Below are 10,420 nucleotides of genomic sequence, written 5' to 3'. Positions count from 1 at the left end.
TTTTATAATCTAAGTAAGTTTCATAAGCTCATGTAAAAATTACACAAAACCAAGTGTTTAGTGCTGTTGGTTGTTCTCAGTTTCACATGCCATGGGTCTACTTTGTTGAAATACCACCGCAAACTAAATAAAAAAGAAACATACATATACTACCATATGTAAAATAGATAGCTAGTGGGAACATACTATAAAGTGCAGGCAGCTCAGCTCAGTGCTCTGAGATGACCTAGAAGGGTGGGATGGGGGTTGGGAGGAAGATCCAAGAGGGAGGGGATATATGTATACTTATAGCTGATTCACTTCTTTTGTACAGCAGATAATAACACAACATTGTAAAGCAATTATACCGCAATAATAATAATTTAAAAAACTATGAAAACATGTCTTTACTCCTAGGCAGCATTCCCATTTTGGGTTTGACATTTAATTTTGAAATAATGCATGGGATGTTTTACATTTTGCTGTTGTTTTAGTTTTTTTATCAGCAGTATCCTTATATGACTTTATCCTTGCATAAAAAGAATTATTTTTGTGCTTTGAAACCCCTTTGCTATCTCAGTGTCAGATCCCTTACATTTGTTGCTAGTTTTATGGCCGACTTATTTATTAATATTTTACTTTTAAATCTAAGTGGAATTTACTGTGTTGTATAGGGCAAAGTCCAGACTGTTGAAACATGAAGTTTCTTTGCTTCCTCATAAGAATGTGGAGTTAAAAAATATGATTGAGCCCTTGTTTATGTTAAATGATTCTCATTCATTGCAGAGAAGCTCTCCAGCCCTCCAGCTGGCCATGTGGTGAGTTCAAGGTCCAATCCAACAGCACAAGGGAATTCACACAAGCCCTGAGCCCTGAAGATGGTGTCACAGTCTTCAGGTTGGCAGGACTCACCTGTGGACCCCTGGGAAGGGGTCGGCGATGACCCAGGCGACACTGATGGTTCGCCCAGCCTCCTGGACACCGAGCACCCCTCCTGCCCGTTAGATATCAGGTTCACAAGGCACAGAGCTGCCTGGATTAACCCCCCGTGTGTGCAGCAACAGCTGCAGGACTCGTCCCCCCAGGTGCCTGCAGTGGGGAACAGAGAGAGCCACATTGTGTCCGACACCAAATCTCCCTTGGGCGCTTCACCCTTGTCTCTTGGGGACTCCGTGGTGGAGACATCACTGTCAAAGGGCACCGCGGACTCCTTGGGCAGCTCCTCTGCCCGGGGCTCAGCTGGCAACGGCAGTGACTCCTCTCTTGCCTCGAAGGAAGAGCGGGCAGTGCTCCCAAGACGCTGTCCTCACACGTCTCTGATCACAAGCTCCAAGGCTGTGTCCAGTCCCCCATGTCCTGAGGATGGCAGGGCTGGTTTCAAGCCTTCCCAGCTGACAGCTTCCGCTGATGCAGGTAACTCTAGTTTGGACTTCCACCCTTCCTGTCTGATCTCACACCTGCTCTTGCTTGGGGCTGAGGCTGAGTGTTCCTTGTGAGGAAAAGGCTCCCAGTTTTCCAGGATGCTCACTAGCCAGGGCACCAGCTCAGTTCATACCGTCTTTAGCCCAGCCACTGGGACGGTCACAACTGATGGAGTCAAGAATTCCCTTTCTCCTGAGACTGCAGGAGAACTTAGCCAATAATCAGTGTCAGCTGCCATCTCAGAGCATGGGCAAGTGCCCTGCAGGAGAGCACCGGAAGTGCTCTGCATTCCACGTGACGGTGGAAGGTGGTCCCCACAGAGTGAGCCCCGGTTCACACCATTGCTCATGTGGGAGAGGAACACGTCTCACCTGTTAGATTCACCTGGACAGGGTGCAACTAGAAAAATAGTAAGGTTTAAAAACAGGAACCACAATTCCTCCAAACTGGACAAAACTTTTTTCCAATGAAAACCAGGTCTCCTGTTGCTCTAAGGTCAGGCACATATTCCTAAAATGCCAAAATTCTGAAACCCAGATCATCCATGTCAGATGCCACTTGAGTCAATAAATTTAGCTATTCTTGTTATTATGATTTGTGGCATGCTTAGTTAATTTTAAATATTAATTATACTATGTTCACACTTTGCATTAATTTGTATTTTTGTTGGAATCCTAGTTCAAATAGTCAAGGAAGTTTTTTATTTCAAAGCAACTTAAAAGTGGCCTATGTGTGTGTTTGTGTGTGTGTACATGCACGTGTATTTATTTCTCATTAGCAGAAACCAGTCCTCTCCCTTTCCTAAGATATGAGGTTTATTTGTTCTACTGAAACTTTTGAAAACTCAAAGATGGTGACAATCTTTAACATACAATTTAAGAATAAGCAGATTCTGGACAATCTTTTCAATGAGCTAACTTTGAGATAAGAACCAAGTGTGAGCAATATGGCACAGTCTGACGGCGTGCGTGCTCAGTAGCCAGTCTGATTGCAGGCTTTTTTTTTCCTTTTCGCTCACCTGCCTGGATAGTTCTCAGGAAAAAAGTGACTTGCAAATTTAGTGGTTGAAAACTGAGAAATTAGTCTCCTGCTTGATTTTCTCACGGGAGGGTGAGGAGAAAAGAGAAAATTGAAAGTCTTCTTTCCCACAGACCACCACCATGACAAGTTATAAAGAGAAGATGATCTTTAGGGCCTAGTGTACCCCTGCCCGAAATAACTTTTTGTGTTCCTGTGCAAGAAGTTGTTCTGCAATTTAAAATTATCCTTTCTAAAAAAATAAAAAAAATAATAAAATAAATAAAATAAAATTATCCTTTCTGGGACTTCCCTGGTGGTTCAGTGGTTACAACTTCGCTTTCCAGTACAGAGGGAGCAGGTTAAATCTCTGCTCAGGAAGCTAAGATCCTCCATGCCTCTCAGCTAAAAAAAAAAAAAAAAAAAAACCAAAACATAAAACAGAAGCAGTATTGTAACAAATTCAATAAAGACTTAAAAAAAATGATCCACATCAAAGGATATCTTTAAAGAAAAGTAAATAAAATTATCCTTTGTCCCAGAAAGAAAACAAACACACCAGCCCCTTCTGTCTAAAACCAGTGACCCTAGCAATCTCTCTAAGGACCTTTAAAAAACCACTCCATTTTTTGACCGTCTGTCTTAAACTTGGCAAGGGGATTCATTCCACGGGCTTAAGAAAAAGAAGTCCTGAGTGATCTGGTTCTTTCTTTGGTGCAGGGGCAGCAATGGGCAGAACAGGCATATGAGACATTTTCCTGGATCTGCATTTCAAATGGCAGTAGCAGGGATTTCCTTTCTTAGATTATATGGGAGGGAAACACACCTGAGACTGTCTGCATTTTCCTGAGGCTGTAAGAAACAATTCCTTTTGTTAGCATAGGATCTACATGTTTACAGTGCTTCTACATTCCTTAGCTCCTTCAGTTTCCTAATAAAATGATTATCCTAATTCCTAGGATGAGGAAATTTTACTGCAGAGGCACAGCTGGTGCATGGAGAGCTGGACTGGAAGCCACTGCCTCATTTTTCTCTACATTTTCCCCTCTATCCTCAGAGTCCCCAAACCAGGACCTGTAACCAAATGCCACCAGACTTCTGATTTTACTGATAAAGCTGTGTTTGTTTTGTTTATAGCTGCTTTCTCAGGGTAATGGCAGAACCGAGTAATAATTGCGGCAGGTGCTGTATGGCCCTCGGGTCCTACATTTACTACATAGTCCTTTTCAGAAAAAGTTTGCCCACCCTAGATGGCTTCTGAAGCTAAGAGGTCTTGAACACGAGGCAAGGAAAGGGTTATGTTACTGAGTCCAAACCCACTCTGCTCATCGCACGATAGGTCAATTAACTGAGAGATGAGGTGTTAAGGCAAGGAATATGACTTTGTTCAGAAAGCCGGCTGACCCAGAAGATGGTAGACTAATGTCTCAAAATAACCATCTTATCAGGGTCTGGATGCCAGATTCTTTTATGGAACAGAGATGGAGGAAGTGAGGATGTAAAAGAAAAAAGACCATTAATCTTACAAATATCTCCTGGAATGGCCAGCCTCCAGGAAGGAATGTGTTAATTTTTTCCTTCCTATAGCCATCCACCAGTGGACAGGGTCCTGAACAAAAGGCATTTTGGTTTAACATTCAGGCAGAGGGGCAGGGTTTCCTGAGGCAGGCCATTGTGTATGGACAGTATCCTTTCAGTGAACCAAAGCAACAGGGAAGCACGGGTTAAAGAAACAGATCCATCATGGAGTCAGTTTTTCCCTGCAATAGTTGGAGGAATCCTGCTTGCCTGTCTGCCACCCCAAGAGCTTTAAAACCATCAAGACATCTGTAGCACTTGGTTCTGATTCATCAGGTTGGGACAGCAGCGCTTATGGATGTCACAGAAGTGTTTCGCCTCATGTGCTGCAATCAGATATCACATGACAGACCTCATTTTTGTCTTGGTGGCGTTCATTGTCAGTAACGGAGTGGCTTAATAAGGATGCAGAATGGATGAGTCAGCCGAATATAACCTCTGCAGTTTCTTCTTGTTTCTCACTGGAGGAAGATCATTTTAGAGAAGCGGTGCTGACCTTTTTCAAATAGATTTTGTTACTGTAAACAGGAAGTTTTAGGTCATTTGCAGTGAGTTGGAGGAATGATCCCGTAATTCTTACGGTCCTGCGGCCAGACTATTCCTTCTCACCCTCCGTCTCCTGTAGGTAGTTTCCATGGTCCTCGTCTCTTTCCCCTCTTTGCTCATTGCTCTCCTCCATTCCCGTGGTTCTCCCATGCCTTCTCTAAGGATTCCTCCCAAGTTATTCCAATAGCTTCTTGCAGAAATGATGACCCTCTGCCATCTACAAGGCCTACCATCAGAGGAGTCTTTCTTCTTGTGTCATCCTATTTTACTCTAGAATTGTGCTGATGTTTTAAACAACATTTGAAAGTCACTCCCTAAAATTGTTTTCTTAGGTAAACTTTGAATTTCTTTTTCTCCATTTTTAATAACTTGCTGTATTGGCAGATGCTGTTCAAGTTGGCGGAAGAACTGTTCCTTCAAATTCCTCCTCACCAGAGGCATTCGTTCTCCCTGTTGATGTGGAAAAGGTGAACACGGCTTCCTTCTTTTTAAAACCACCAAGAGGGTTAACACTTTGGAGTATGCCTGTTCTGATTTCAGTCTGTAAACTTTACTGGAGGAGGCATGGCAAATAAGTTTCATTTCAACATTTGACTGGTAGGGTCTAACCTCAGCTGGGAAATTTTCCATGATTGATGAGTAATGTCTCCCATTGCAGCACCACCAATCTAGGGTTTAATATCACAGGAAATTCAACTTGCGTCATCGTTTGGTTGCAGTGGGCTAAATCTTCCACCTCTGGAAGATGTGGGCTCTTCTTGATGTAATGACCTATGATAACACAGTGAAATAAATATATGTCTATGCATTAACTTCACTTAAATATAACTTCTTGATTTTTCAATCTAATACACCCTCATTGGGAAAAAAGAAAAAGTTGATTATGCTTGTGAGAATTTTAACTGATCATCTTTGCCTCTGCAGGAAAATGCCCACTTTTACGTTGCAGATATGATTATATCAGTCATGGAGAAAATGAAGTGTAATATTCTAAGTCAGCAGCACACAGAGACCTGGAGTACAGAAGAGGCCGGCAGGTCACTTGGGAATGATCAGGCAGACTTGGAAGGGACCTTTTATACCCACGTAAAGCAGGAATCTGGGTCTTCCGCTTCGTCTGACAGTGGCTATGAGGGTGAGTGGGGCAAATATGAGGAAGCTTTCTGCTGTATTCTCCCCACACATCTGTCAAACCCTGTCCTTCTGGAGTAACCTGACGATCCCCACCATTGCTGCCACTTGGCTTGGAATTGGTCATCATGTGCCACTCAGTTGTGAAACCCATGTGCTTTTTCTTAGGCTCCATCCTGCTTTCCCCCTTCCTCTGTCTTGTTACCCAGAGTTCCTCTTCTTACACTGGTTTCCTTCCCCACGTCATCCTCTTTCATTCATCCTGGAAACAGGGAGTCTGTGATGCACTGGGTATCTGCAGATGTTGGGAATCCACAGGTAGGGCTTTGCCCAAAATATTTTATAAGTACGTGTTGAATGGTTGACTGGAAGCTCATGTTTAGCTGAATTTTTCTTTTTTTTTTTTTTTTTAATTTATAAATTTATTTATTTTAGTTGGGGGCTAATTACTTTACAATATTGTAATAGTTTTTGCCATACATTGACATGAATCAGCCAAGGGTTTACATGTGTTCCCCTTCCCGGACCCCCCACCCACCTCCCTCCCCATCCCATCCTTCTGGATCATCCCATTGCCCCGGCCCTGAGCCCTTGTCACATGCATCGAACATGGAATGGTGCTCTGTTTCACATATGACAATACACATGTCTCAATGCCATTCTCCCAGAACGTCCCACCCTCACCTTCTCCCTCAGAGTCCATAAAATTGTTCCATGCATCTGTGTCTCTTATTCTGTCTCGCATATAGGGTTATCGTTTCTTAATATTAATAAATTAAATAAAAATTTAAAATATTTCTACCACCCAGATAAAAAATTGATCTTTTATCAAGTATCACCTTTGTGACATTTATGGTCATAGAGGTTACTGCATGAGGTAGAGCAGAGTTCAACAAATTGCAGATTGATCCAGACAGTATTAAAAAAGCAAACGAACAACTGGACAGGATCAGCACGCACCTCACATGGGGTGAGCGATGCTTCCTGGAACTTTATCAGTTATATATATTTTTGTGCCTGTACCAGGTTGCAAAGTAAATTGTATGTTACTGCTGATCATGATCAAAAGAGTGTAAGAAACACAGAAGTGGGTGAAACTGCCCCCATTTAACCTAGGAGGAGACCGAAGCTGAGAAACTGATATCCCCCAGCTAGAATGGTTTTTCAGTGATCACATTTTTCAGTGAGGGTGTTTTTTGAAGTAAGAGCATGATTTGCAAAGTCTTTTCCCAGTTATTTGGCATTTAGGTGGCTTTCAATATCTTAACACTTTAAATGGATTTAAAAACTCCTTTGTGATCGCAACCTTCCTTTTTCACTTTTTTTTCTCTCTGTGTGAAGACATTCTTAGGCTAGTTCTGCAAATTGGTATTAGGGATAGAAAAGCATGAACGTATTTGTATCAGTGTCTTGGAGCTCCTGTAGCAAAATACTACAAATTGGGTGGCGTAAGATGACAGAAATTGATCCTTTCACAGTAATGGAGGTCACAGGTTGGCTATGGAGTTGTCCGGAAGGTTGGTTCCTTCTAGAGGCTTTGAGGGAGAATTTGGTCCCTGCCTGTCTCCAGGCTCTGGGCAGTCACTGCTGCTCCTGGCTTGTAGAGCGTCCCTCCAATTCTCCATGTTCACAGGATGTTTGGTCTCTGAGTATCCGTGTCTGTGTACAAACTTCCCTCTTTTTACAACATCACTGACATTGGCTCTAGGACTCACCCTGATCCAGTGTGACCGCAGCTTAACTTGATTACGATGACCCTATTTCCATATGAAGTCATGTTCACAGGTACTGGGTAGGGGACATTTAGGGGAACATATTCAACCTAGTGGGCTCCCCAGGTGGCTCCGTGGTAAAGCATCTGCCTGCCAATGCAGGAGACACAGGAGACCTGGGTTTGATACCTACTCCAGTTATTCTTGCCTGGGAAATCCCATGGTGGGCTACAGTCCGTGGGGTCGCAAAGAGTTGGACACGACCGAGTGACTGAGCACACACACTCAGCCTAGTACAGTGTTCATGTCACCTATACCCTTTTCCTTACTGTGAACAACAACAACAAAAGATTGTTTCTCCCGTCTCTTCCATTTGTTAGACTTTGTATTGTGGAAATTTTCAAACTTCCACGGAAGTAGGTAGAATATTCCTATGGACCCCAATAGGCTCATCAGTCTGTTTTACTTAATCTTGTGAACATAAGAACAACACAAAAATAGCTCCCTGCCCTTTGTATTTTAATTGGAGGATAAGTACTTTACCATCTTGTGATGGTTTTTGCTGTACATCAACACGAATCGGCTCTAGGTATACATGGGTCCCCGCATCCTGAACTCCCCTCCCACCTCCCTCCTCACCCCCTGACCGTTCTAATTATTGCAGCTGAATTTTAAAATTCTTTTCAAGTCAACTCCGCCTTTTCGTTCCTCCCTTTCAATTTAGCCGGGTGTTGCAGGTTGGACAGTCTTTTTTTCTTCTTCCTCTCTTCCTCTAGGTTGCGCTGTGTTACAGGTCAGCCCAGTGGTTGAAACACCTCCTTTCTCTGAGATGAAGGAAGAGGACTGCAAATGTGACTTTGATGACTTTGTTATCGTAGGTGAGATTTGGAAACTTGGGGGCTGTGATGGAGGCACCCTCCCCCACACACTTGATGACATTCATCACACACAATACATGACAGTGTCATTCAGGGAAACCCCTCCCCAAACCAGAGTGTGTCCCTGATATTAAAAAAAAAATACAGTGTCTTGATATTAATCTCTCATCTCATGTAGATTTGAATGCAAAAGCAGATACCGTTAAGGTCTGATATCTGTTTGGCTCCCTCCATTATATTTTGGTGAAATTTCAGATGTGCATATTTTAAAATCCCATCTGTGGCCTCATAATACCTGTTGTCTCATAAGAGATATGCAAAAGAACCTGAAGGATGGAGAAATTGAATAATTGGTCCTTGGTCCTTTCTGAGATGTAGGCAGCTAGTTTTGTGTTCATATCAAATTGACTGTGATTAACACAAACAGACTAAAAGCCCTCCATTACCTTTTCTTTGATTTTCCCACAGAACTTGGAGATTTCAGCAATACCACAGAGACCTGTGCATGTTCCGCTGACACCTCTATGAGGTATCTCCCTCCCACTTTCATCAGCACACAGACCCCTGGGCCGTCACCTCTGAGGCACTGTGGACACCAGTCTGACATCTTGGGCCAAACTCAGCCAGTTCCAATAACAGGGATCACTGTTTAGAAATGCACCAATCACCACGAAAGTTCCTACAGTGTTTTTAGTGTTTGAAAGACTTTAGTACACATTCTCATTTAATCCTCATGGGTGGGATGGGCAGGGTTTTTAAACCAAATTTTATGGGTGTAGAAACTGAGGTTCAGATGAGATGTGCATCAGGACACCATGCTGTTAAATAGCAGCGGGAGAACTCGAACTTGCTTCCCAGCTGGCTCCGTGGAGAAGAATCCGCCTGCCAATGCAGGAGACGTGGGTTCGATCCCTGGGTGGGGAAAATCCCCTGGAGAAGGAAATGGCACCCCACTCCAGTGTTCTTGCCTAGGAAATCCCATGGACTGAGGAGCCTGCTGGGCTGCAGTCCATGGGGTCACAAAAGAGAGGACTTGAACCCAGGTCTTCTGACTTTAAACCTGGTCCTCTTCTCACCACCGCTCCCCACCTTGGTACGCTCAATAAACACAAGCAGCCCCGTGGAACGTGGAGGCTTGAGTTAAGTAAGATAACCGCTGGCGTGTGGTTGACGCGCCCATGGTCTGTGGTGTGTCACCTCTGCTCTTTTGAGCGGGGAGGGGAAACAGTTAAAAACCCGAAGCAAAAGACCCTTAACACACTTCTTATGAAAATAATTTTCCATCTTTGCGTCTCTTACATTGCAGTGTCTTTCATGAGCCAAACTTCAATTCTGCTGAGCTAATAGCCAAAGAGTTATACCGCGTATTCAAGAAATGCTGGATGCTGGCAGAAGTTCATTATCAGCTGGCAGGCTCCCTCGATGCAGCTGGCTCCATAGTAAGTCTCAACAGAATTTGATCTTCAGTTCTTAAATTCTCATTTTGCCTGCTCTCCACATCAGAGGTTTCTGTGTTTCCTTGTATGGCTGCTGGACGTTAGGGGAAACTCGAAAGGAAGGACAAATCTGATGTTTATTGGGCATTTGTAATGCATCAGGTGGAGAAGGCAATGGCACCCCACTCCAGTACTCTTGCCTGGAAAATCCCAAGGACGGAGGAGCCTGGTAGGCTACAGTCCATGGGGTCGCTAAGAGTCGGACACAATTGAGCAACTTCACTTTCACTTGTCCCTTTCATGCACTGGAGAAGGAAATGGCAGCCCACTCCAGAATTCTTGCCTGGAGAATCCCAGGGATGGCGGAGCCTGTTGGGCTCCCGTCTATGGGATTGCAGAGAGTCGGACACGACTGAAGTGACTTAGCAGCAGCAGCAGCAGCAATGCATCAGGGCCTGTGCTTAGCAATTCATGTCTTAATCCTTACATACCTCCTATGAGGTAGATGCTATTGTTAATTAATTTTATTTTTTTTTAAATTTTATTTATTTATGGCTGTGCTGGGTCTTCATTGCTAGGCACAGGTTTTTCTCTACTTGTGGTAAGCCGGGGCTAATGCACGGGCCTCTCATTGCAGTGGCTTCTCTTGTTGCAGTGCATGGGCTCAGTAGTTACAGCTCACAAGCTTAGTTGCCCTGCGGCATGTGGAATCTTCCTGGAC

At 43.7% G+C, this 10,420-nt stretch overlaps 1 protein-coding gene across 18 annotated transcripts in view; it reads left to right on the top strand.

Moving 5' to 3' along the window:
• RUBCNL (rubicon like autophagy enhancer) overlaps positions 1–10,420 on the top strand; it is a 40,139-nt gene that overhangs the window by 14,739 nt on the left and 14,980 nt on the right. For all 18 annotated transcript variants that reach the window (XM_081547390.1, XM_081547384.1, XM_081547383.1 and 15 more), the window contains 6 exons: positions 766–1,392; positions 4,927–5,009; positions 5,467–5,677; positions 8,162–8,263; positions 8,732–8,792; positions 9,570–9,702. In XM_081547390.1, coding sequence (XP_081403516.1) covers positions 858–1,392; positions 4,927–5,009; positions 5,467–5,677; positions 8,162–8,263; positions 8,732–8,792; positions 9,570–9,702 — 1,125 coding nt within the window. In that variant the 5' untranslated portion in view covers positions 766–857. The remainder of the gene's footprint in view (positions 1–765; positions 1,393–4,926; positions 5,010–5,466; positions 5,678–8,161; positions 8,264–8,731; positions 8,793–9,569; positions 9,703–10,420) is intronic.

This window comes from Giraffa tippelskirchi, chromosome 12 (genome assembly GCF_054371585.1).
Source record: "Giraffa tippelskirchi isolate mGirTip1 chromosome 12, T2T-mGirTip1v1.2.pri, whole genome shotgun sequence".
NCBI lineage: Eukaryota > Metazoa > Chordata > Mammalia > Artiodactyla > Giraffidae > Giraffa > Giraffa tippelskirchi.
This window is presented reverse-complemented; position numbering and strand designations above follow the sequence as displayed.